General features: G+C 43.2%; 1 protein-coding gene across 3 annotated transcripts in view; it reads right to left on the minus strand.

The window, feature by feature from the left end:
* Uvrag (UV radiation resistance associated gene) overlaps positions 1–27,959 on the minus strand; it is a 254,426-nt gene that overhangs the window by 92,819 nt on the left and 133,648 nt on the right. For all 3 annotated transcript variants that reach the window (XM_006508349.3, XM_030243116.1, NM_178635.3), the window contains 5 exons: positions 25,020–25,146; positions 12,364–12,448; positions 9,975–10,062; positions 8,624–8,684; positions 76–241 (listed from right to left, as the gene is read on the minus strand). In XM_006508349.3, coding sequence (XP_006508412.1) covers positions 76–241; positions 8,624–8,684; positions 9,975–10,062; positions 12,364–12,448; positions 25,020–25,146 — 527 coding nt within the window. The remainder of the gene's footprint in view (positions 1–75; positions 242–8,623; positions 8,685–9,974; positions 10,063–12,363; positions 12,449–25,019; positions 25,147–27,959) is intronic.

The following is a 27,959-nucleotide window of genomic DNA, read 5'->3' on the forward strand; positions in this document are numbered from 1 at the left end:
CTTCATCTTTCCAGCATACTCAGCGTTTCACCATGTTTCCAATCAGCTTATATTACACAAACAAAAGACACTTACTCTCGCTCCTTTTCTGTCAGCTTGTCGTTGATGTTATCTTTGATTGTTGATCTGGACCCCTTGTGAATTATGGGATACCTGAGGGGTACTTGTAGGAAGAAGGAGATCATGGAGACCAAATGTGCAGTGTAACCAAGGGCGACGGCAATGCTTCCATCATCTTTTGCTGTAAATTTGAAAACAGAGGAAAAGAATATAACCATTTACCTCACGAATGTAGCTCTGAGGAAGTCTTATACAAATATGTGGTAAGTAAAATAGTAATCAGACTAAATTATGTTAACTTATGCAAATATAAACACATTAATAAGGCTTGAAACTGCACCTACTAACTATACACAGAGCTATCTCCCAGTGAGTAGTGGGCTGGGGCAGCTTAAGACATCTTACGGAGAGTTCTCAGTGTGCCTGAATAGCCGTTACGTTCTTTCACATCCTTCTAAAGCGAGAAATTAATACTTGAGTCTCCGTGATCAGTCAGAGGTTCTACTGTAACAGAGTCCAGGTGCTGTACAAGATCACTATACTGTCTGGCTTTGTGTCAACTTGACACAGGCTGGGGTTATCACAGAGAAAGGAGCTTCAGTTGGGGAAATGCCTCCATGAGACCCAACTGTAAGGCATTTTCTCAATTAGTGATCAAGTGGGGAGGTCCCCTTGTGGGTGGTGCCATCCTTGGGCTGGTAGTCTTGGTTATATAAGATAGCAGGCTGAACAAGCCAGGGGAAGCAAGCCAGTAAAGAACATCCCTCCATGGCCTCTGCATCAGTTCCTGCTTCTGACCTGCTTGAGTTCCAGTCCCGACTTCCTTTGGTAATGAAGCAGTATACTGAATAAACCCTTTCCTCCCCAACTTGCTTCTTGGTCATGATGTTTGTGCAGGAATAGGAACCCTGACTAAGACAATCACTCACTCTAAAGTGAAGTGAAATCCCACCCGACCTCCTTACGAGCATGCTTCAGATATTGATGAGGGCAAAGTTGCACAAAGAAGCCTGGGAGATCTGAGATGAGGCAAAGGGGACATAGGTTCCACAGTGAAGTGAATGTCCCAAACTGTATTCATTGTTCATACACCAACCTTGTCATGTAACTTACATGAAAGTACATGAGGGGAAAACACATGTGTCATATAAATATAAGCTTCTGGCTTTTAAAAAGATATAAACAATTATATTCTAAAAACTTACCATTCATATTTCTACTCCTACCTATAAGGTTATAAATGATTATTCAAGTTCTCAGAACTAAAGTGATGCAATGGAAGAATTCAAATGTCCTGCCTAGCATACAGTGTTCCTTAAGTACCTTAAAAAGCTTGCACATGTGCAAAGATTTAACACAGGCTCTGGGGTACCCAGCGATGAGAGAGGAGAGAGGGTCTAAATGATGGTTTACTATTGCATGACTCCTAAGGACACCTTCAACTTCAATTACCAATCCTATGTTCATATCGTTCCGTTTATGGTTTCAGTATCTGCATAAGTAGCTTTTCAAGGCAGGAATGTACCCACCACCCTTCTTCAGTGAACGAAGTCCCTGCCCTTTACTACCTACGGCTCCTCGCTTCTCAGTGATCGCCCTATGAACAAATACTACTCACTGCTACTCACTTCGTTCACTTACCAACAAATACTAAACTAGACTCTCCTTTAGTATGTTTTCATCCATTTTACAGGTTAAAATAAAAACAAAGCAAAAACTAATGCTCAAAGAGACTAAAGAACTCTCCACTGAAACAGCTTGTAAGTGGGCCCGACATAGCCCTCTGTAAGGACACTCTCCCACGCTATCACAGAACCTTGTTAAAAAAACAAAACAAAAGACAGTATCTACTCATTTAACTTGGAGTTCTAGAATGTAGCTGGCACTCGAATGCACTATCCCAGTGTTGTCCTAGTTTTGTACTGCAGGAAAAGTGCATGTGAAAAGTCTGTGATCAGGGGCTGGAGAGACGGCTCAGTGCTGAAGGGCGTGCACTGCTCTGCCAGAGGAGCTGATTCATCTCCCAGCACACATATCAGGTGGCCCACAGCCACATCTAACTGCAGCTCCAGGAGGAGCTAATGCCTTTGGCCTCCTTGGGCATCTGCGCATATACACGCATAGCTACCTACAGACATGGTTACACATACATGATCCAAAATAATAAACATAAATATTTTTTTAAAAAAATTAAATCTGCAATCCCACATTTCTGTAGTGCTTCACAAAAAGGCATCACAGGCAGTACTTCTTGTTCTCTCCAAACACCTCATGAAAAAGTAGAATAACATCCATTTCAGGTGACTGCGGGGTCACTCCTAACTAGCATCCCAATTATTTCCAGAGAGGATGTCTTCCTCCCCAGACACAACCAAAGACTTTATTAACAATTTTGCCTTTGTAGAAACTTTAAAAATCATACTATACTAGCAACTAAAAGTACTTTACTTTTAATGTGTGTGCACATGCAGGTGTGTGTGTGTGTGTGTGTGTGTGTGTGTGTGTGCACATGTGCATGCACACGCGTGCCAGAACAGGCTGGAAATTAATCTTGGGTGTCATTTCTCAGGAGCTGTCTGTCTTGTTCAGGGGGCTCACTGGTCTGGCAGAGTTAACTTGAGTCCAGGGAGCCCCCACACACACTGGGGTCACAGGCAAGCACCACCACATATGGCTTTTCATGGAGGTGCCGGAGCTTAGACTCAGGTCCCCATGCTCATGGGACAAGCACTTTACCAACTGGAGGTTTTTCTCCAGTCACAAAAAGTAATTTAAATTATGAATTCTCTCATAAGAGAAATCTTAGATATCATGGCATGTAATGCCATCAATTCCCCGATGACACAGATGAGGCCCAGGTGGGACAGCTTGGTCAAAATCGTATCGGTAAAAACCAACAGCAGTGGAATGAATGGGGAAACTGCTTCTGGGCCTGAAAATATGCTGCTCCCCAATATCTAAGTGTGGAGTCACAGCTGAGACTGGGAGAGCTTTCACAGTGGAGACTCAGCCTCCCACTTTCTAGACCAAGCAGAGCCACCAAACTAAAACCATTCCTCAGAGCAAAAGGACTGTGTCTAAAGAACCGTTTTCTGAAAGGAGAGGAGGAGGACTAAGGGGGCTCACACTTGCAGCATTGCAGTGCCCACCACGGAGCTAACACTCAGCTTTCCCCGCCTTCCTGCAGAACCCGGTAGGAAAGGGGTTAAAATTCTCAGGAAGCAACAAAAAAGTCTTTTGATGAACCTTCCAAAAAAGTCAAATACAAACCACCAGCAGTTAATACCTCAAGCATCTGCATGCTTCTCAAATTACTAAAAGGATAATGGTAAGAAAAATTACATTTGCATGTTTTTAGACTACATACACACCTTTATTAAAAGAACAAAGGAGTGATCTCACTTCACCTCCCTCCTCAGTGAACAAAGCCAATTCTGCTTAAATGTCGACCTAAAAGGGAATCTCGAAGAGAGATGACGCACAGACATGAAATCAAAGGAGACAGTGGGCAGCAGAGTTAAGTAATACTGGAAATGAGCTTCAGTTCAGGCTGCCCAGGTCTCCGCTGTAGCCACACGACTCCCCGCTCTACCTATTAAACACCATGCAAGGTTTCCCGGTCCAGGCCGTAGCGCCTCACCAGCCTCACAGTTAAACACCGTGGTGTTGGATTTCCAATATTGAAGCTTTATATTAAAAAGCATTTTAAAAGGATCACGCGTGGAGCCTTACAGGGCCCAGGGGTATTTCAATACCCTCAAAAGGAAAACCACCTCCTGGTAGGGAAGTCACTTTCATCACCCCAAGACCACTGAGCCTCCAGTGGGAAAATGGGAACTCATGTGGTTAATTACGGTGATTGCAGGCCATGCAACCTCAGATGTCACAGTCTGTTGCCAATCATTTTAGTTGAAAACCAAAAGGTTTAAGGTTCCCAGCATTCTGAGATCTGAAAGATGTTTTACCTGACAAAGCCAAAACATGGCCCTCTGAGATGTGCTTTTCCAGCAAGCATTAACGATGCCCGCCACACCTAACACAGAGCAGAGGTGTGGGTTTCCGAGGCTGCTCTAGGGAGTTAGAAAGGTCATACATGATACTTCTGCTAGTGAGAAGCTGGAGGGAGGGAGGTTGGGAGGGAGGGAGGGAGGAAGGGAGGGAGGATGGTTGGGAGCAAGGGAGTGAACTGTAAGACTTAGGTATGTGAAATGATACTAACTCAACAGTGTTCGAAGGGCTTGGAAGCAAAGCCACAGTTCCCTTATAGTAGGTACTTATGATTTGTTCTTAAGATGTAGAAAGCCACTCAAAGCTAGAGCTTTTGTGTATAATCTTTATGATAAAAATTCTTACCAACACACAACAGCTACACAAACATTATAAGTCAGTTCAGCGTTCCTTTAGTTCTATGTTGGACAAACTGTTCATATGACAATGCATCTGAGTGCAGAGTGATCTCAAAGCTCTTACCATCCCGCCTTCCCAGTCCCTGAGGCAGCTCCTCTGTTAAGGGACCCAGCACCCTCTGATGCAGACAGGACAAAATAGTTAAGACTCTAATCAGTGCCACAGCAGTTATGAAGTCATTCCATGTTCTCAGTGAAACACTGTTTGACATATGGACTCTCCTTTCCAAGAAATCATGCCTGCATGAAGGGACACAGACACAGAGGACACCTGGGTCTCATTACCACAAAAGGTTCTCGTGTTATGGATTACTTAAAAACACACAAGCACAAACATTGGGTTTTTTCTTTTCTTTTCATTTCTCGTTTTTAAACTAAATGTCTCAGTCAATGGAACTCAGATGAGCGTTCCTCTCTGGACCCTTTCCTCGCATTGTGTCCAGCTCTCTCTGGCAAGCTCTAACAATAACTGAGTCATTCAGAAAAGCATAATAAATACAGGGCCCCTGGTGGGGTTTCCCAAACATCACTGACCCATGCAGTGCTAATCCGTATCCAGCAAAGGTTCATGGACATCATGAGAAAACCGTTAGAAATCCCTTTCCTAGAACCTCTCCCAGAATGCACTGCTATAGAACACTAAAAAGTCCGTGGATGCTCAGGAGGTCATTATTAAAAGACAAGAAAGTTGCATCATGACAGGAATAAGGAAGATCCTAGATTCAGGAAGATCAGTGGTAACATTAAGCTTTGCCACCAGTTAAGGTGAGTCCTTGGATGGAAAAATGTTTGAAATTTTCAAAGTCTCAATTTTCTTTTATTTTCCTCTCCTCCCTCCCTCTCTCCCTCCTTTACTTCCTCTCTCTCTTTCCCTCATCTCTTTCTTTCTCTTTTTAAAATTGAAACAACAAAACAAGGTAATTCTCTATCCATAAAGGAAATTCTCACAGAACTAAAGTAATCTCATAACATCAAACACTACTCTTGCAATTTTCAAAATAAACTCTCATGTAGTGGGAGCTGGCATTGAATCCCTGATCTTCCTGCCTCCGGGTGCTGGAACCACAGACTCACCATCAATATCTGGTTGATGTTGCTGCATATTTACGCACCCATCTTAAATCACCCTCTTACCCTTCTTCAAACATTCTCTGATTCTATGAAGTGGTTTTCCTGATCCCCTACCAAGAGAATTATTCCCACTTTTTTGAGCCTTTAACATAGTATGTATTCAATAACCACTTTCTTGCCTGGCTCAATTACCTATCTGTTGCCCACAACAGAACTATAATCTTCCCAAGGTCAGACCGGTGCCTTAATCCTCTCTGTATCCTTCAGCACCTGGCAAGGTGCTGTGTTGTTAGACTACACGAGTGTCCCACAGACTGTGAACACAATATAGCGTATATCCTTCCTAAAACTTCTGACTCTAGGGCTCTCAGGGAGTGGACTGAACAGGACCTTGGACTAAAATTAAATGTTGGCTTCGTTTTATCTCCCATTTCACTCTTCAGCGACTTAAGAGCTACTGTGCATTTTTAAAGGACTGGAGAATGTATTCGGCTTTACTAAGCATTCTAAGTGTAGACAGCTATGGAAGCCATGAGAAACAAGGCACTTCAAAGAAAACCAAAATAGAACCAGAAGCCTTGTGGGTAGAGCAGAGTAACAGACTGCTACGACACTACTCTTGCTCCCACCAGGCCATTCCTACTTAGCAGCCAGAGGGACGACAGCACAGCTCAGCGCATGCCTCAGCCCCTCTGAAGCTCTAGGCACTGGCCACTTACTGAGAATGAATCAGAGACCCCTTCCAGCAGCCAAGGCCCTGCTGACATCTCCTCCTTCTCTGACCCTCTCTTCCCCCGCGCTGCTTACTATATTCTAATCACATAGATCTGATCTTTTCTTTCCTTCACTCCTTTCCCTTCTGTAAGTACTTCCACTTCTGTTTACTGAGGAGAGGACAACCCAGCAGACAAGAACCCAGTAGACCCAGCAGAAGCAGGGCTGGCTCTCCCACACTCACACCCTTGGGTTGGCTCACCTTCAACCCCCACATCAGGGCCAGCTCTACTGTGCTGCAGCAGGCAAGGGACAGGACAGCTCTCCTGCTCTCTTGACCCCAGGGCCTTAGGTGACAAAGGGTGAGGGTGAGGGAGGGCACAGACAAGTTGCAGGGCCAGCAGTTCCACTCTCAAACCCTTGAAGCAGGCCTACCAGCACCCCTGCCATTACGGTCAGCTCTACTGTCCTGTCCAGGAGAAGTGCAGGGCCTGATCTCTCGAGGGCTGCAGGGGAGGCCTTGGGGCCAGCTCCCTGCCTGTCCTAGGTGGCAAGGGGTCAGGGGGCATCTCTCCCTTGCACACGTCACTGCAGGGCAGACAAGTGGCAGGGCCAGTTATCCCGAACTGATGCCCTCAGGGTTGGCTCACCCGTGCCCTAGCCACTAGGGTCAGCTTTACTAGTGCTGTTCAGGCGAGGTACAGGGCCCCTCTCCCAAGTGCTATAACTGGTGATGGGGAGGGCCAGTTCTCCTGCTCGAATGCTCCTAGGGTCAGGTCTCCCACCTGCTGTAGGTGGCGAGAGGCAGGCAGGCAGGGAGGAGGCTATCTCTCCCTTGTCTACACCACTGCATGGGAGACAGGTGGGAGGCCAGCTCCCCCAAGTTCACATCCTCATAGGCAGCTTACCCTCAAGTCCTCCAAAGGACTTAGTAAATAAAATTGTAATTATCATTTTAATTTATGTGTACAGGCATTTTGCCTGCACACGTCTGTGTATCATGTCTGTGCAGGCTGCCTGTGGAGGCGCTGTATTACCTTGATCTAGAGTTACAGTTGGTTGTAAGTATCATGTGGGTGCTGGGACTCAAACCCAGGTCTTCTATAGGAGCAGCCAGAGCACTCTCTCTAGCCCTAGGAAATGCTCTTTAATGTGAGGAAGCTAGTGGACCATAGGCTTTAGGACACTGCAACTTTGCATAAAATGAACACCAACAAGATTGAGCGGTGTGAAGGCTCAAGATACAACAGGAAGTGGCCCCGCCCCGCCCCGCCCGCCCTGCTGCTAACTCCACTTCTCAGGCCTCCTTTGGCTTAATAAGCATCAAAGATAAAGCAAAGCCTCCAGCTGTATAGACTCAGGCGTGTCCCCGTTCTCACAGCAGTTACGGAAGCCTGACTGGAAAATAATCCAAACGTGACCCCGCTACAGATGGGCGCCTAGAACTTGAACCAAGATTGCCTGTCTCTGGGCTATCATGCTCCTTATATCATGTCCCAGCTATCCATGTGTTATGCAGGCAGATGGGGTAATTAGGTAAACTCCACCTGAACGTTTCTGACCACAAACAGCAATGTTCTTCGAAGGGAAATGGAAGCATAGCCCGATGGATACTAGTGACAGCCTCTGCCTGGAGCTCTGTGGTATACAGCTGGCTTTGTGAATACAAGACATATCAGGAGACATTCAAGCAGCACTTAGGCACTGGGGAAGTAAGACAGTTTATTAATAATGCAAATAGTCTCCTGGACTGGGGAGAAGGCTCGAAGGGTAAAGTGTACAAACGTGAGGACCCGAGTTCAGATTCCTGGCACATGCATTAAAATATATACTCTTATCTCAGTATACAGGAACTAGAAAAGAAAATCTGTAATCCCTTTAATGTAAAAGAGAGAAGCGAGAAATTAAAGCTATGCTTGGGGAAACACCCCAAGGTTAAATCTTAGTTACTTATCAGGAGGGCAAGAACAGGACTCTCAACAGCAGACTGACTCCCGCTCTAGCCCTGCTCCAGCCCTGCTCCAGCCCTGCTCCAGCCCTGCTCCCAGCTCTACACAGATTTCCATAAAAACAACAACAAACACCTGGAAATTACCAGCCTGCTGTCTGAAGCCCATTGATTTCTTTTTTTTTTTTAATTTCAAATACAAAGCTCAGTAATTATTTGTTCCAAGATTAGGATAAATGTTTTGTTACAGTTACTACCCGGAAGGCAGATTCTATGTACTTCTAGCTGGGAAAGTACAGAAATTCTAAAATCCCCTTTAGACAAAGTACTAGGTATCCATTATCATGATAACTCTATTACCATGCATATTGTATATACCAAATCCTTATAATTACAAAAAAGAAAGAAAGGAAGGAAGAAATACCTTGGAAGTCCTCGGAATTAGGCAACTTGACACCACATACAAAATAATCCTTGTTCTCATTCTGTGAATTTAACCAAAGGATAAAATTAATTCATTGTACTAAAAAGCAAAGGAGCCACTAAGACAAAACCAGACTGCAGCTCTGCAGTGAGAGCGTCTTCGATGCAGCCCAGAGTGGGGCTGCTCAGGCTGCTGAGGATACATGGTGACGGGTACACTGCTTTCCTGGGGTTCCTTATGCCTGACAGTTTTATAGAATAAAATCCCATGTGCAATATCCAAAGAAAAGGGCATATGAAGTAACATTATAAAGTATCTTCTTGTCAGACATGATGCAATCTATAATCTATAATACCAGCACTAGGGGCATGGCGGCAGGACCAGGAGTTCAAATTCACTCCTAACTGCATCACGTGTTTGAAGAAGCTGGGGTTACATGATATCTGTTCTTAAAACAAGAAAAAGAAACATTCTGTCTAACCCATATCCATTCCATAAACAACTGAACAAGAGTCTAGGAGCAAATTCACATTCTATTGGCTTTTTCTCTGAAAATCAGTTTACTAAGTTGATAACCATTAGCACGGTAGCTACCAATTTTAGTAGACTTGATTTTCTAGCTAATAACCCTACTCAGACTTTTTCCACTATCACCTTTTATACTGATTTTAAGAAAATGCATTAAAAATTTAATGTCCTGAGAGTTGCCTCAGGAATGCCTTAATGAACAGCAATTCATCAGAGGAAACATCAGAAATGGCAGATAACTGGTTGAATAAGAAGATTCTGAAGGAACCAGAAATAATTTGGCATTGTTTCTGATGATATAAATTCATACCATCAAGGTGATATATAAGACAATGAAACTATGGGACCTAAGACCAACTAAATATGTGTGTTTGTGGGGGGTGGGGTGGGGTGCAGAGGTGTTAACTCTGCAACTCTGGGAGGCATTCCCCAATATGGCTTGTCCACCTTGTTTTTGAAACAGGGTCTCTCAATAGGACTTGAGGCTCGATAATTGGGTGGACTAGTTAGCCACTGAGTCTCAGGGATCCTCCTGCCTCCACCTCCCCAGCACTGGGACAAGAGTGTGCCGTCATGCCCAGCTTTTCCCTTGGGTCTGAGGGATGGGACTTGGGTCTTTGTGCCTAGAAGGGAAGCACTGAGGGTGGGGCTCTTGTCCATCTCTGCCCAAGTGAGTCTAATATACATTTGAACTAGATACTAGCTCTTCAAGTTCTCCTGAACCAGGAGGGAGCATGCAGAGTGATGACTTTCTCACTGGAAGGAAATTTCATGAGGAATCATCTTTCCAACGGCCCCATCTCTCCAGGAACCCGAGACTTACCAAATCAATAGGGTAAATGTAGGACAGCTCTGAGAGTAGCTGCCTGCAGCGGATGGTCAACTGAGCATTAGTCTTCAGAAAGAGTTCCCTAAGGAGGAGAAAGGAAAAGTGCATTCATGAAAAAATTATGTTTGCATGCTTTCTAACACTTATTTCTACCTAATTAAACCACAGAGGATTAAATGGTCTGGAATTGCCCAGAGAATTTCAGGAGTGGAGGTAAGAGTGATAGCCACCTTGAGTCCTGACCGGTTTCTACCACTGCCAGTTACATTGGTTTATTCTGTGGGCTACTGTGTGTGACCAGCACTGTGCTAAGAGCTATAAAGAATATAATAACCAAATGCCCATGCCAGGAGCACCTATTACTACATACCAGGAGCACTGCAAGTGTGTGCTCAATTATTCCAGAGACCACAGTAAGCTATCACTATACCCACTAAACACTTCATAACCAGTGACTCAGGGAAGCTGATTAGATTTCAGGATTTGATTTATATGGTATTTCCTTTAAAGGGGAGAAAAATAAAAGTATCTTTTCACAGTTACACCTTATACTGTCTCAAGAAACACTGTGCTGTGATATCAGAAGAATAACAAAATAAGATGAACAGTTGAGCAAAATCCCAAGGTGTTGGGTGAGATGAGAGCTCATCTCCTGAGCGACTTCAAAAACGTGGCCAACGTAAAACATCACAAAGCATGTTTCCCGCCTCTTAGCAGCTTAAAAACAGAGGGGATTTAAAAGAAGCTACAGGCAAGAGCAGAAGGGAGAGCCAGCCGCATGATGCTTCGAAGAGCCTGCGGACACTAGCAAATGTGCCAGACTGCTCCGGTCTCTAATCACAGAGCACCTAACACCTTTGGAATTTTCTGAATAATGGGGTTTATTTTTTGTTATTCTTGATAATGCCTACGTGATTAGGGTAATGAGGTGAGTTGCAGGAGACATTCCAAGGACAGGCAGGTCATAGCATGCCTAAGGAATAGAGGATTGGTTTTCAGCTCTACCCACACACACCTCCTTCCATGAAGGGGTTAGAAGGGGTTGGAGAGAGATCTCTGTATCACCTCTGGAAGGCAGAGCCTGATGTATGTCATAGTCTGAAGGTACCTAGAAAATGACAAGCCTACAGAGGGCACAGAGCCACCTCCATCTGGCAGTTTATCTGTATCCTTGGCAACCCTTACCATACATAACCAGTAAATATCAGTGTTTCCTGAAGGCTGCAAGGTCCTCAAGGAAATCGCCAGTTAACTGAACTGAAGGACTTTGTGGGAATCATTATAGCTGGCTGGCAGGAAACACACACAGGTGAGGAGTTTATGACTGGTATCCAGCACAGGTGTCAGTCTCCAGGAACTTGTCAGGAGGTATCCAGCAAGGTCAGAACTGAATTAAATCACAAGACACACAGATCTTCTGCTTGTGGGAAAATCTGGAGTCAAAAGCGTTGCCAAGTCAGCATGATGGAGAACACAGACTTACTCCTACTGCCTGAGGGCCACTGGACCCTTGGTGGCTCCGCTTTGTCCTAGGTCTAGGAGTCTTGAGTCCTCAAAGGAAAATGAGGGATGACAGGGCTTGTCTCAGAAGGGAGTAAAGGTAAGGGGAGGGACAGAGGTGACTAGGAATTAATGTTCACGGAGAGAAAAGCTATTGTCATCATCTTATGTGGAGGGAAAATCTAAAATAAATCATAGTTGTATAATGCCAGTTTGTTGCAGGGTATCTGAAAATTAAGCATAGAGTCACCATACTAAGAAGAGGAAAATATGGTTAAAAATGGTATTTTAAGAGGAACTCCCTGAGCTGGAGAGATGACTCAGCAGTTAAGAGCACTGACTGTTCTTCCAGAGGTCCTGAGTTCAATTCCCAGCAACCACATGGTGGCTCACAACCATCTATGAGTATCTGATGTCACCTTCTGCTGTGTCTGAAGACAGAGACAATATATGACAGTATACCCACATACATGAAATACATAAATTAATTAAAAAAAAGAGGAACTCCCTGATAGCAGCATTGGGGTTCAGCTGGAATGCTGGAGAGCCAGTGCTCAGAGCAATGCCCTAGGTATTGTGGAGGTCATCAAATGTGATATCAAAGAAGCAGAAGTCTGAAGAAGGCAAGCCAACTAGCTGGAGGGGCGCATGGAAAAGGTGGGAGAAGAGGATGTTAATATCGGCCCAGTGCTGTGGCCTGGGCAATGGGAAAGTGTTCTGGCTTCTAGATTCATGGCACAAGCGCACAGTGGGTGTTCATACATGCCTGCTGAGATGGTGAACAGGGTGCTGAGATACTCGGGTCTAAATTAGTAGCAGTCTTTTAAAATGCTGCATTCCCATAAGCTTAATGCTCAGAGAAGCTCTTCTCAGCCATTTTTACCTTTTGGCAGTACACTCCTTCCTCAGCTCACTCAGGGAGTCCTTCTGCAGCTGGAGCTTGCCATGCTCAGTGGAAAATGCACTTCCTACAAGGGAAGATGAGGGAGACAAGGCCCGATGAGATACTGCAGACAGACATGATGCTCAACCACATGTGCACACGCAGAGCTCAGTCTCCTGCCTGTGACGGGGCTAGACAGATCCAGCAGGCGAGGCGCATCAGTACAGAGGGTTTCCAGATGAACTAACTGCCACTGGCGTGGCTTACATCAGTCTAGCATCCTGCAGGAGGCAAACAGCAGGACTCTCACACTTTGCACACAGGTTTCTGGACACTGACCAAGAAACCTTTATGAGACTTCAAAATTCAGACTTCACTCCTGAAAGAATGGTTAACTTATTTTCAGTCACAACTCTACTTAACATTACTGAGAATGTAAAATGTAGGATAGGAAAATTACCTACGTTTGGATGGCTATGCTACAGTTCATATAACCAGGTTTATGAACTTCATCTTGCTTGTATATATTTTAGTGAGAATCACAGGGCACAGGCAATGTGCATTCGGATTTTTCCGTATTATGTCACAAGCATTTTTACATGGTGACAGTCTGAAGTTATGGCTGTGTAAAACTCAGCTTTATAGATGTGGCTTGTAGTGCTATCACACATTTTATCTCACAGGCTCACACTTGAATCCTATTACAGAGCATTTAATTTCCTCTTAGTGTTTGCTTTAGTATGCTAATGATTAATATTTGTGTTCATATGCCTGAATCTTGTGACTATATGAAATGTATGACCCTCAGTTTTGTGATAATAAAATCCTTTTCCATCCTCCTACTCTGAGAAAACGAGAGCTTGTGTTTGACAGTCCAGGCCTGATTGCATCTGCAGAGGTCCTCAGGCATAGAAATAGTGTAAGATCCTGACATACGCAGTTTCGTATTTTTCAAAGGATTTTGTTTCATGAACTGTGATGTAATAAGAAGCATGCCCTGAGCTCCTCTGCTCCCCCCACCCACCTAGGGAAGAACAGAACACAGGCTTAGTTGGCCAGGATCCAGTTTGGACTATAGCACAAAATCCACCACCTTCAGAGTTTTTGTCTTTTAATTTAACCAAGGACTTCATTCGAGTTAGACAAAAGCTGTGCTACAGACCCATCCCCTAGCCCTGTGCTGTTTATACCTAAGGTTTTCTTCTCTTTCAACTATAAAGACCAATATGTGGAAGAGTAAGATCCCAAACTCAAGGAACACCACTCATCTTCTGCAGCCAAATATTCCTCCCCAATTCTTTGTCTTAATGGTTTTATGTCATTGGATTGGCACTCACCACCCATGATCGAGTGGCCCTAGACGTAGACTCTCACCGCTCTTCATCCTCGGAACTGTTGGCTTTACTGCTCGTAGGACCAGTGGTGATGTTCACCACCATTCCTGGCCTGGCAACCCGTGCTTTGTACTTGGTTCATCTGGCTACTAGCTAATAAGATAATTAACCAATTAAATAACCGAGACAGGGTTTCACTGTGGCCCTGAACTCAGAGTCCTTCCTGCCTCTGTCTCCTGAGTGCTGGGATGAAGGCATGCACTACCATACCCAGCCCCAGACTACACATTTACTGAACTTTCCACAGAGTGTCTGTTGTTTAACTGATACGCTGCACTCGTTTTCTGCTTTTGAACTCTTTGCCCTTTACCACTTCCTTCCTTCTTGTACAAAATGGGCATGAGTTGTCTTCCTTTTTCTAGCTTAAGAAAGTTTAGATTACTGACTGGAGACTTTTTTAAAAAAATATATACGTATCAAATTTCCTTCTATGCTTTTATGTTATTTTATGTATTCCTTTAAACATTCATATTCATATTCACTCATTTCAAAATACTCCCTAACTTGCCTTGGTATTTCTTTTTTCTGACCCATAGCTTCTAATATACATGTTGTATAATTTTTATATTTTTTGGAATTTTCCAGATTTTTTTGTCAGTAATTTCTAACTTAATTTAATGCTGAGAACATATTGCATGTGATTTTTAATAATTTTATATTTTTGTCTTTCTTAGTGACAGATAACAGTTTAAAGCTTCTTGGTTTATATCACTGTCCCATGTACATTTGAAAAAAATAAAAAGCCACTGTGTTCACTGTGAAAAAACAACAGTCCACTGTCACGTTATCATTATGTTAAGTTTTTCCTGGAGAGACCTGAACAAACATCTACTTACCACAGGACAACAGACAGACCAAATAAAGAATTCGACAGAAGTCTAGCCTGGTGAACCCTCTGAGCTTACAGAAACATGGGCACCTTTTGTGCAGCTGCACCACTAAGGAAACCGGCTCCCTCCTCCAACAATCATGAGAGGAATTTATCCTTAGGAAGAGGTGGGGCCTCTTGGGACACAGGTGCTGCCTCCTGAACTCTTATGCCCTCCCAAGAGGGACTGTATGTCGGGTGGGAGATCACAGGTGTTCTGATTCCACGTGGCAATGATGCATCACGCCAGAGGACACAGTTCCACAGCAGCGTGGAAGGACTTTCCTTTTCACCAGCTTTCTCTCTGTGTTCATCAGTTACTCAGAGATGTGAGCTTCACTTTTTAGCTTCTATTGTGCACTCTCTCATTTGTCCTTTGGGAACACCAGGTTTTTCTGTCCCTTAGACTTGTGAAGGCTTATAGAGCTGCTATTATTACAGAAGGATCATGCTGTTATTGCAAGAACAGCCATGGCCTCTTTGAGACCCACACCTTCAGCTTCTGCTATGTCCTCAGTCTTCCTGTGACTATCCAAAAGAAGCTCATTCAGAACTTTTAAGCCGGCGCGACCTGCCTGAAAATTCCTATGACTTCATGCAAGCCCACAGCTGGCCATGAACGATGGGTAAAAGCCAAGTTCTTTCAGCCTCTTCTGCAGAGGCTCCAGCCTCTCCATGTGGCGTCACTGGTGGGCAGCACAGCTTCCCACCCGCTCTCTGCGCACACCTGGCTGAGATCTTAGTTCTCTGATGTGTGAGGAAAGTGCGTCTCCTTTTCTTTGGGCTAAAAATCAGATTTCTCTCTTGGGTTCTAGGCCGGTGCAGGCAGTCAAACGTGAACATTCCAATTTTTAAAAAGCGTGTGTGCCTGTGAGAGTGTGTGGGGAAGCTATTCCATTTGTTCTAGGTGGTCTTGTCCATGCATATTTTCCTCACATACTAACATTTTTCCTCAAATATTTCCCCTCAAGTCACTTCACCCCCAAGAATAATTGATTAGTATAAACAACTGATATAGGTTTCATGTGAAACAACAGAAATTTATGTATGCAAAATGCCTCCTTCCGCAGAGCCAGCTTAGCAGAAGCAGCAGGAACTGCTGACAGTGCAGCTTTCCTACAGAGTATCAGGTGGGGTGGGGTGTGGAGAGACAGTAACTTTATTTAAAACCACCGCAACTGTTGAGGAGAGCATGTTATGATGGTAGTGTCTTAGTACAGGGTGTTTCCATCCTACGTTCAGCCATCTTTCACCCTTTCTCTGAGTTAGTTATAAGAGTCCACAGTCACCCTCCTCTCTGCTCTACCTTTCTAGTATGCCAAGAATTTTACACATATACGTATGCACATACTTACATGGAACCAAACAAGTTACTTCAAACAAACAGAAGGAACGGAATGGGCCATAGGCCACCTCCCTACTACTGCTTTTCTCTTTTTCTTTCTCTCTCTCTCCTCCCCTTCCTTCCTTCCTTCCTTTTCTTTCACTCATTCATTCATTCATTCATTCATTCTTATTTACTTTACATCCCTCTCACTGACCCCCCCCCCCGGTCACCCCTCCTACAATCCACCTGTGAGAGGGTTGAGGCCCTCCCTGGGTACCACCCTCCCCCATCCCTGCCCCCAACCTGGCACATCGAGTCTCTGTACATCCTCTCCTGCTGTGGCCAGGCAAGGCAGCCCAGCTAGAAGAACATATCCCACAGACAGGCAACAGCTTTTTCTTAGCTCCTGATGGTTATACCTGGAAAGTCTAAGTTAAAAATCCCAGCAGGCTCTGTCTCCCAGGAACCCTGAAAGCAGCCTACCCATCTCTTCCTGGGCTGCCCCTTTTCTCTACTGTATTTCTCCACATAGTCTTACCTATGCTGTGTCATTTAGAGTTGTGTTGTTCCCCCCACTATGGATTTATCCCTTATGTCTATATCGCTACTATCAATGGTCTCCGGGAGAGAAGGAAAAGAAACATATGCTGGATTTGCATCTCCCAGCTCGCCCCAGAGCTGTCCGCCTGTCTAGGCACATGTCTGTCCGTATTCCACCCTGCTGAGCTGTGCCTCTGTGCACTGGGAACACAGGCAGGCGGTGTAGATTTAACAACTAAACGTCACTGTTGGTGCCTGTAAATCTAACAGCCTAAGAATATCCATCAAAAAATCAAAACATAGCTTCTTTAGGCTTTCTCTCCCCAGAGAATTTGGTCTTAGACTAGCCACAGGCCAGATCCCGTCAAAGTTACAGTTAAAAACCAATAAACTATCATTCTGAGTTTTACACAATGGCGGGTGACCAGAACCCAGTATTCTTGACTGTGAGACTCTCTCCTCAGCAAACTGCCTGTTCTGCACCAGGAATTAGGATGGCGCCCTTTTCATGGGCTAGTAGATAGTTTTTTGTATATATGATTTTTTTTTTTTTGCCGTGAATTTTGCAAAACTGTAATTGACTGTATTTCATTACAAAGTTCACTATCTTGCACATAAGAAACTGCACACTAAATTCCACCCCCAGAACTTAGTGCTAAGAGAATTCTTTCTACCCTTTAAGGAACTGGTAAGTTTCCTTACTACAGGGATGGGAAGTAATTGGCTTTCTGCTTCTACACAACTGGTCTGACAGCTGCGGACAGCGCTCATTTAGTTCCTAAGAATGAAAGCGTTGACTCTGGGGCTTCTACTGAATTTAGACTGTCCACTATATGTATCTAGGCTAAAATATTACCTAAGCTACACCCAAGAGTCTAGACAAGTCTGTACTTCATCTTCTTTTCATTGAGACAAGGTCTCCATATGTAGCCTGAAGTGGAAACTTAAGGGTTCTTTGGAAAGTCAGTTACGTCGGTGTTTTGCTGGGGCAAGCACTCGAAGGAATGTTTTCCTGAAGTGGACACAGGTGAAAGACACAGGCAGACTTGTGAAGGAACATTTCACTGAAGCAGACACAAGAGAGAGAGTCAATTCTGAACTCCTTTCCATTCAACCCAACTGTGGTGGTTTGAATAGGACTGGCCTCAGAGATTCATGCGTCTGAATCCTTGGCCATAGCACTATTAAGAGGTGTGGCCTTCTTGCAGGAAGTTTGTCACTGTGGGGTGGGCTTCAAGGTCTCCTGTGCTCAAGCTATGCCCAGTGTGGCTCACAGTCCCTTCTGCTGCCTGATGATCAAGATGCAGAACTCTCAGCTCCCTTTACAGCATCGTGTCTGCCTGCATGTTGCCATGCTTCCTGCCATGACAATCATGGACTAAACCTCTCAAAGTGTAAGCCAGCTCTAATTAAATGTTTTCCTTATTAGAGTTGTCATGGCTGTGGTGTCTCTTCACAGCAAATGGAAACGCTCAGATACCCAGTGCACACAATACGGTGCTCCAGCTCTGGGGTTTCTTTTTTAATTCTATAAGCCAAGCCTCTCCCCTTTTAAGTCCATACATTCAGTTTTGCCTATCTTCGTAGTTCAGACATTAAGAGCTAACAAGATGGCTCCACTAGAAAAAGCACTGGCTGCACAAGTCTCAAGACTGAGTTTAATTAAAGAAAATCACAAGGTAAGTCTGAAACTGACTCCTGAAAGTTGTCGCCTGATCTCCACATGTGCACTACGTCACGCATGAATGTATGCAAACACAATAATATTACATTATTAAGAAAAATTTAAAAAAGAAAACGTTACATTAATTCCACTTTGAAGACATGAATTAATAAATGTAAAGGAAACCAGTCTAGCAGGTTCTGTAACATGGCAATAAAATGTTAAAAACACAGCCTAGGGACGGCTCTAACTCTGTGGTGAAGCACTTGCCCTAGCATGCACAAGGCATGGGACTCAATCCCCAACACGGCAAGAAAAAAGAAAAAAAGTCAAAACACCTAGGGTTAAGTTTTCAGTTCTGCATTATTTCTGATGAATGCATCGGGTAAAACTGTAAGAAGTGACTTTTCATAAGAAGCCTCCTGATCTCAGTGAAGAGGAACCCACGCACCATGTTCAGAAGTGCAGCTTCAGATCGATGCCTGTGACATTTTCACACTACCAGCAGAAGCACTAGCTCCACCATACAGCGCCTGTCTTTTACCTGAAGTGCAGGCCAGGGCAACAAAATAAACTTTCCACTGCCCAGAAGATAAACAGAACAAACTACAGACAAAGGCAACACTAGTTATCTAACTTCTTGAAAAATGATAAGAAATTATTATAATTAATGAGAGTTGCATATAAAACATGTTTGATTTTACTTTTGCTTATTACAATGAACTAAGAAAGCCAAGTGTAACATAACAGGAGAACAGCCGGTTGGAGAAGTCTGGACACACAGGGGCTGGAGAGTTTTTGTTTGGGCGAGTGAGTAGGGTGTCTTTTCTCCAGGGAAGAATACCACAGGATTAAATTCTAACAAGGATTCAAAAAACAAGACAAAACAACAACAAAACCAGATCTCCATCCTTTCTGTCAATCCTATACTTTGGAAAGAACAGAATCTTACAGCCTGAGGGTATTCTAAACACAACCCTAAAATAGCTGAATACCTTTATAAGGACAAACTAAGAAAATGGAAGACCTCTGTTCCAGGTTTCCTGTGAATTAAAATGCTACTAAACCTAAGTACTCTTTGGGGAATAGTCATTACTGTTGTCATGCAATGAAAAGGAAAAAAGAAAAAACTTCCCTAGCTATTGGTCCACAGCCCAGGGCACTCTATCAGTTTACACAGTTTGCATATCAGATGCACACTACAGACTGCAGCAAGGACAGCTTATTTAGTGGAAACCAGATAAGCCTTAAATTCAGAAAAACTTGTATATGAATTAGGGTCTATCATGAAGAACTTAAGAGTGCCTCAGAGCCTGAGCCTTCTGAAAAACATAGGAGGCCCACTGTTGTTGAAGCTTGTGTGTGTGTGTAAGTAATTTAAATGGAGCTATCATATAATGGGGGAGACAATGCCCCAACTAGTACTTCCAGTACTAGGAGTTCTTGTTGATAGAGAAGAAAGACAAAAAATTATAAATAACACCCAGCCATAAATTCTGTGGCCTACAACAGTGGTCTACCAGCAGGATAAACTGGTGCAATTGTGACACAAATGTTCAGAGAGCAACCAAGCTCTTTGTGATTGGACTTAAGGCCCACTCCAGTGAGACGGAACCTGTACCTCACATTGGTAATGTGGCCAAGAACCTGAGACTAGATATGTCGGGCGCCTATGAGAAAACCTATTGCTATTATTCTGGTAATGCTACGTAGCAATAAATGACCCCTAATGACAACGTGCTGCGGTACCCATAGATCAGGGCCTCGCTTGGCCCACATCCCAGAAGCCGATTTTTGTAATAGATGAAATTAACACAAGGACCTACAACTAGCCAGTGTCTGGAGAACGAGAGGCTTGGGAACACTCGGTTGTATATGGGATGTCTTCATTAAATCCAAGTCTCAGGGATCTACACAGAAGAGGAGGAGGTAGAAAGACTAAGATGACTAAGGAAACTGTCTTCCAAACACAAGAGGCCTGATACATATCCGAACTCACAGCTGTCCTACTTAGTAGCCAATGATGCCTTGAGAAGCAAGTATAATGTCAGTATTTTCCAGCGGGAATATAATAGATATATGTTGTTTTTACTGTTAAATCCACTGTATTTAAAAATTAGCTTTGAATTTTTAACACACTGGGAAGCTGAGTGTGGTGGTGTACAACTTTAATCCTAACTCTCCAGAGTCTAGTTCCCTGGCCAGCCTGGTCTACAAAGTGAGTTCCAAGCCATGGCTACACAGTGAGAGCTTGGCTTCCAGAGAGGAGGGGTGTTAGCTTCTGGGCTGGAGATAAAGCTCAGTGGTAGCACACCTGTGAGGCCCCCATAAGGCCCCATGTTTATTCCCAAGCACATGAGATAAAAGCAGTCACCTTCTACAAATACTGGAGCAGTCCACTTTTATAAAATTAATACCTATCAGCATCTACTCAAAAGATCCAGAATTTACTGAGCGAGTTTCCTTAAGACCAGGTTTCATATGACTTTCTGAACGGAGTTTCCAGCAGACTGATTTTGATAGGATGCTCCATCTCAAAAGGATGTGCAGGCTGAGCTAGGACAAGATGCCCTGCAGACAAGACAAGCAGGCACTGCCAAAGCTCCTTGGCTTGAGACCCTAACAGGGAAACCTGTTTTTCTTTGTTTGCTTTTGTTTTTTATTTAACATCAGAAGTTAAACTACTAATATCTTCCCAGAATAAATATATGTATATGTGTGTGTATACATATTAATAGACATCAATTCTGGAAAGATCCTCTCGTGGCCCAGCTGAAAACCGCTGTAGACGAGCTAAGAACCTGCCTTTGAGGCACAGGGAGGGGAAACTACTCGTGAGGCTGATCAGGCCTGAGGAGTTAGTGTCACTTGTTGAGCCAGCAGTAGGAACAGAAACTCTTGTCTCTTTGCAATAAACCATCTTGCAATGCATTTTTATTTTCAAAAATCGATAGATATAATAGGCACCTAGCTTCTTCAAATTGTTCACAGAAATGGATCCCTATGGCTCTCCTCTAAGTGGCAATGCTACGGAAAGATGAATAAGAAAGTAATTCCCAGGGTTGTCAGAAGAATCAGCAGCAAATTCAAGGTCAAATATCAAACAAACATTTCTGACCTTGTCTCCTCTCCAGGCTCTCAGGCTCAGACTTGTGGGTAAGTTTGTGTCTGTCTACCAAGTATGATTATGGTGAACAGGGGTATCCTGAAATATATCAAACCTATCAATAAATAAACTTGGTTACCTATACCCAGCTACACTCTGCTCCCACTGTCTAGTGCTTCACTGTATTTACCACAAGATCAACATGAGATCCTAACTTTCTGACGCCTCTACCAGTTCAAGGAATAGAAATAAAATTTCAATTCTGGGCCTGGGGAGTATAGCCCAGCGGTGGAGCTCATGCAGGAGGCCATGCATTTTATCCCGGATGCTACTGTAAGTGTCAGAGAGGGGATAAAACTCAGTGTTAAAAATCAGCAGGTCTGCCTCGCCACGCTGCAGACTTACCTAGCGTGAGGACTGCCCTTCTGTCTATGATTAAATGGAGCTCCACAAGTGTAACAGCTCAAACACAACACTAGAGCCATGCAAGCCCTACATTGTCAGCACACTTAGGCACTGGTAACTGAATATAAGCTTGGCCATAACTTTCTATGTGCCTTGAACAAATCTTCACCCTTTGTAAAGAGAATAATAGAATACCATATCTTCATCACTAAAAAGATGAAGTATTTTCAACTCATAGGACTCTTAGTCATGATCAAATGAAAGAAAGGGCAGGAAGTATGTTATTGCCTAACATAAATATTCCCCATAAAGACAAGCTCACGAGTATATACTATTACTCACACATCTTTTCTAAAAATTAACAACTAGTATTCATTGACAATCATACATGTGCATAATGTATCATGATTATACCCACTCCACCTCTCCTTTCAACTCCTTAGTGGTATAGAAATGACTGAACAAATCACTGAACTTTTAGTCTGGTGACAGGCATCTTGGTGCTTCCTTTTATCATAGAAGACAAAAATATAAAAGGGAACATAGTCAAGGAGCGGTAGATTCCTACCTTGACCGTGCAGTGGAGTCAGACACACAACATGGGCTTACACGGCATATGACTTCTGTGTGTAGAGTGCCTGTATGCATGTGTATGTGCTTCCTACACATCGGATCATGGCAGACTGGTGCTCCGTTATCATCCTCTATCACTCTGCATCTTATTTCTTCAGAAAGCTCCCAGCCAGAATCTGACGATTTCTGACTGACTTGACTAGCTGGATAGCACACCTCAGGATCCTCCCATATCTGTCTCGCAGCACTGGGACTGCAGGTACACACTGCCACCCTTCAGCTTCCTATGTGGACTCTGGGGAGCTAGACTTAAGCCATCATGTTTACGCGGCAATCCAACAGAGGTATCTCCCAAGGCCACCATACTACTTGCTTTAAAAGGAAGTTCTTGGCCGTGATTCAGAGCTATGGAAGCCACAGAAGTATTTGCATCTTTGCATTGTTAAGCTCATGAATTTAAATACCTCCGCTCAGCCAAAACGCTTTTACATTATGAACTGCACTGTTCACTGTACATACAGAGTTCTCAGCTCTTATTGAAAACAGTATAAAAAGCAAAGACGTTTTACTATCATTTCTTTGAGGGTGTGCATCAAATTATCATATCTATTAATGTCAGTATCACTAAGCCTTAAAATATTAATGAGCCTTTTAAAAAGTGAGTTGTTAAAAATCATTCTATTATTTATGTGTATTTTGCCTGCATTCATGTCTGTAAATAACATGTGTGCCCTGAATCCATTGAGGTCAGAAGTAGGTGTTGGATGGCCTGGAACTAAATTATGTATGAATTGTTGTAAATCACTATGCAGATGCTGAGAAGCAAGCCCAGGTATTTCGCAAGAGCAGCCAGAGCTCTTAACCACTGAGCCATCTCTACAGCCAAAATTTTTCTTTTGAACATGATATAAAAGTCAGCACCACTTTTTAAAATAGGCGAATAATATATTTATATACCATCATCAAGTAGAAAATAAAATTTAAACAGAGCTATAATAGTGTCATAAAGCATCAGAAAATAGGAATAAACTCAACTAATCAAAGACCCACGCATTACAGTTTCAATAGTATTTCGTAAAGATCTAAAAAACAATGGCAGATGGTGTTTTCTTGGGTGGGAGACAGAACCTTAAGACTCTATTTCCCATAACTATCCTGACAGATCCATTCAATCAAGTCCCATTAAACTACTAGCAAGGCTTTCTGTTTTGTCTAGAAATTCATACAAAAATGCAAAAAGAACAAAAATAACCAAGATGATTTGGAAGAAAAATAATTAGACTGAAGAATTTCAACAGACATCAAAACAAAGTATGACAGAAGGAAAATAGAAGCTGAAAAGTAGACTGATGGCCAGGAGCAGAGGGTCCTTCCCAGGCCTGAGCAAGGCCCCAGTAATGGACACACAGGGAAGTGGAGCTGCAGCACTCAGTCTCGGTTAAAAACAGATGCTACTTGTAACTCATGGGATTCACAGCCCTCGCTTCGGATGGATCGGTGATATAAATGTGGAAAGTAAAACAGTAAAGATTCCTGAAGACATACAGAAGAACACCTTTAAGGTCTTCAAACAAGCAAATGTTTCCTAAACCTGGCCCCAAAGCCTCAGATGTAACCACAAGAATGAAAACAGCAGCAAGCCACAGGATGGGGACATGTTCCTAATGCGCATGTCAACAAAAGTCCCCAGATCCTTAAACAACAGGAACGTCAGAAGCTGGCAGTATAAAAATATAATAAATAAAAACCTCAACTGACACCTAATAAAAGATTCATCTTAAGTGTGTAGGATAGTGTTTGCCAGAATGGAACCCTGAACTACAAGGGCACATTGCACACACCACACAAAGACAGAGTACTGCACAGCAGGGTGCCGAGCAAAGATGGAGGCCAGGCAGATGAAAGACCATCTATTACAACTGAAGAAGGATTTCCACCTTACGATCCTGCAGTTCTACTGCTAGGTTTCTAGCAAACTGAAATGCACAGGAATCTCCATTAGGAGCATACACTAGAACATGCATGGAAGGACTAATTTAATAGTTTAAAAGTGGAAATTACTAACACTGAAAGCATCTAAATACATATTTGCATAATTTGGCTTTAAGAATCAATTATAATTACAGGAAGGTAAGACTGACGCTAACAAACATGTTGAAAAAGCTAGCAAAATATGTACACATGACGGCTATAAAGTACATAATTAGGCAAAACCAAACTCTGGTCTCATGATTGAAGGTACCTGGTTAGTGTGGCGGGAACTGAGGTGAGTGGTGGGGAGCACCAGACGGTGTCATAGGGTCATGAGTCCTCAGTATGGAAATTCTCCCTGCCTGTGCGGGCACATGTGTGTGTGTGTGTGTGTGTGTGTGCATGCGTGTGTGCGTGTGTGTGCATGTGTGTGTGTGTGCGTGTGTGTGTGTTTGTGTGTATGTGTATTTGCATTATTATGCATATACCAATGTCAAGATATTTCAAAACTACTTTAAAAATTTAAAACAAAACAAAACAAAAACCCAGTACGATCAAGCTGGGTATGGTGGTGTTCACCTTCAATCCCAGCCTTCAGGAGGCAGAGGCAGGTAGATCTCTGAGTTTGAAGCCATCCTGGTCTACAGAGTGAGTTCCAAGACTACAAAAGGGCTACACAGAGACACTGTGTCTCAAAAGAAACAAATGAACAAACAACAACAACAACAACAAAAAACCAAAACCATAAAACCAAATCAAATGACCCTGACATGTGTCTGCGGAGGAGGCTGTCTAGAAGCGCTGCTCACCTTTGTCCTGTAGAGCCATCTGTTGCTTATGCAGGAAGGCCACCTCCCGCCCCAGCGCTTTCTTCTGTCTTTCCAGTTCATTTCGAAGCACCAAAATTTTCAATCGCAGACATTCACTTTCTTTTTTCTAAATAAATAAAATCACAGATAAATTTATGAATATAAAGTCATAGCTATAACTGTATACCCACCACATTTAAATTCAACAAAGGCATCTGATAATATCAATAAATGTATACTTATGATAAATGTACACAATAAAGACATACCACAAAACACACTACCTAATCATGATAATAAAGATCTGCAAGTTTCAGAAACAAAGAATAAGTGAAAACTTCCTTAGCTGGCATCTTCCATCATACTTGACGGTAAGAAACTGCCCTAGATTCAAGAACAAGACAACAAGTTGCCTTTACAGTTTCTACTTAACACATGTGGACCAGAAATCATTACCATGGCAATAAGACAAGAAATGAATGAGAGGCTATGTGGACAGGGAAGAAGGACTAACAAGACATTCACAGGTGATAGGACAGTTGACACAGAAGAGCCTAAAGAGACAAAAACCAGCCTATGGCACTATAAGCAATTACAGCAAAGACTATAGAGTTTGGTTCTCCAGTACCCATGTAATATTAGGTGGGCTGTGTTGCTCAGAGACAGGGGAGCAGAGATAGGGATCCCCTGAGCAAGCCGGCTAGTCAGACTAGCATGTAGGTGAGCTCTGGGAGCAATGAAAAGATAGAGAAGGACAGAAGACGATTCCTGGTGTCACCCTTGGGCCTCTGATGTATGTGAATATTCACACATACACATGAGGTGTAAGTCCACACATGTGAACATGCGCACACACACGCACACACACACACACATGCAAAAGGGGGTAAATTCCTTTTTATTCAAATATATTCTCCAAACCTGCCTCCATTTACAAATCTGCCATCTGATTCTCAGTGAGCACGCACTCACTATAAGGAGGTATCTTTGTTGGCTTCTATCACATGGTATCAGTAATATACTTTCTTATGATTTTCTATGATATAAATATTGATCAAATTTTAATTTGGCTATGCCTGGTGACATTTTGTCTTTTCCAAAAGTACAAAATAGCTAATTAAAATTACAATACAAAATATATTTATTAAATAAACTAAAAATTAACAAAATGTGGAAGGAGCTGTTGTAAATTTCTCTAAGGAAGAAGTCAGTCCTTGATTGAAGTTTAGATGGATTGGGTGAGGCTCGTTGTGGCTCGGCCCCTTTAAGGCAGGGGGAGGAAGCAGTCCCAGGTAATTGTATTGAAAGCACCCAGCAGCAACCATCTCTCACCCAGAATGTTTTCTTCTTCATCCCTGAAACAGTCAGTCTAGGTAGATGGTACAATCGTTCACTGTGGACACAGCCACGAAAGCAGTACAAAGCCCGCCTACCATCATTACATTAGACTGGGAAAATCAAGGACATATGCCCTTAAAAAGAATGCTCCTAAATAGAATTTTTTAACAATATAAACATTTATGAAACATTTATGATGGACTTACTATATAGTTTTAGCTGATTTCAACTAACTTAGGTATTTATTTTGTTTTGCCAAAACATTGTAAAAACAAACACTGAAGAGTCAATGAGGTTCTAAAATGTGGAAGTGAGCAAGTATTCATCAGCAAAGAGATGGAAAAGCGAAATGTAGTGTAGAGATAGAATAGAATATTACTCTGCTTTAAAAGGGGAGGAACCCTGGTATATGCAATAACTTGGTAAGTCTTTATAGTTATTATGCCTTGTAAAATGAATAAGCTGCAGGCAGCCCCTCTGTGTCTAATGCCACTTATGTGAGGGACTTAGAATAGTCAAAGTTGGGCTGGGACTGTGAGCCAGTGGTAGAGCACATGCCTACCATAGACAAGGTCCTGGGTTCAATTCCCAGCAGGTGTGGGGAGGAGGAGCACTCAGAATGCATAGGGATCACGGACTGAATGGTGGCAGGGCCTGGGAGTGACAGGAAGGGGCAGTCAGTACTTAACAGTGACAAAGTTTCAGGTTTACAAAATAAAAAGAGCTGCAGTCACAGATGGTAAAGGTGGCTGTACATTATAAATGTATTTAAAACCAACTGTACTGACGGGTTCTGTGTGCCAATGTGACACAGGTTAGTTATCAGAGTGGAAGGACCCTCAGTTGAGAAAATGGCTCCATGAGATCCAGTTGTAAGGCATTTTCTCAATTAATGATCAATGGGGGAGGGGCCCGACCACTGTGGGTGGTGTCATCTCTGGCTGGTGGTCCTCTTTTCTCTAAGCAGCAGGCTGAGAAAGCCATGGGAAGCAGGCCATAAGCAGCACCCATGCATGGCCTCTGCATCACCTCCTGCCTCCAGGTTCCTGGCCTGCCTAGGTTCCTGGCCTGCCTTCCTTTGGTGATGAACAGCAGTGTAAGCCCAATAAGCCTTTTCTCCACTCTGCGTGTGGTCATGGCGTTTCACCACAGCAATACAAACCCTAAGACACCCATGAACTGGGCTTGTATAAATGACTGAAACCGCCTGGTGAACTGGCCAGTGAGTAAGGGTGCTGGCTGCCAAGCCTCATGGCCTGTGCTTGATTCCTGGAACTCACTTGGCAGAAGGGGAAACTGACTCCACAAACCTGTCCAGCCTCCATGTGAACCCCATGGCACATGTCCCTCCACACATGAATCCATAAGCATTTTCTATTCATGAAGATTAGAAATGTTATGTCATATGCTTTATAATTTGAGAAATTGAGGGAACCAAGCCAAACACAGTAGGGTTTTCTTTAGTGTGATCAGAAACCGTTGGGTCTTCAACATCACTGAGGGGAAAAAAAAAACCAAAACTCTTCAGAGTAAGGTTTTTCAGAAAGATGTAGGTATTCAATTGCTCAAACCCATTTTTTTTCCACAAAACATACAAATATT

Source organism: Mus musculus, chromosome 7, assembly GCF_000001635.26.
Source record: "Mus musculus strain C57BL/6J chromosome 7, GRCm38.p6 C57BL/6J".
NCBI lineage: Eukaryota > Metazoa > Chordata > Mammalia > Rodentia > Muridae > Mus > Mus musculus.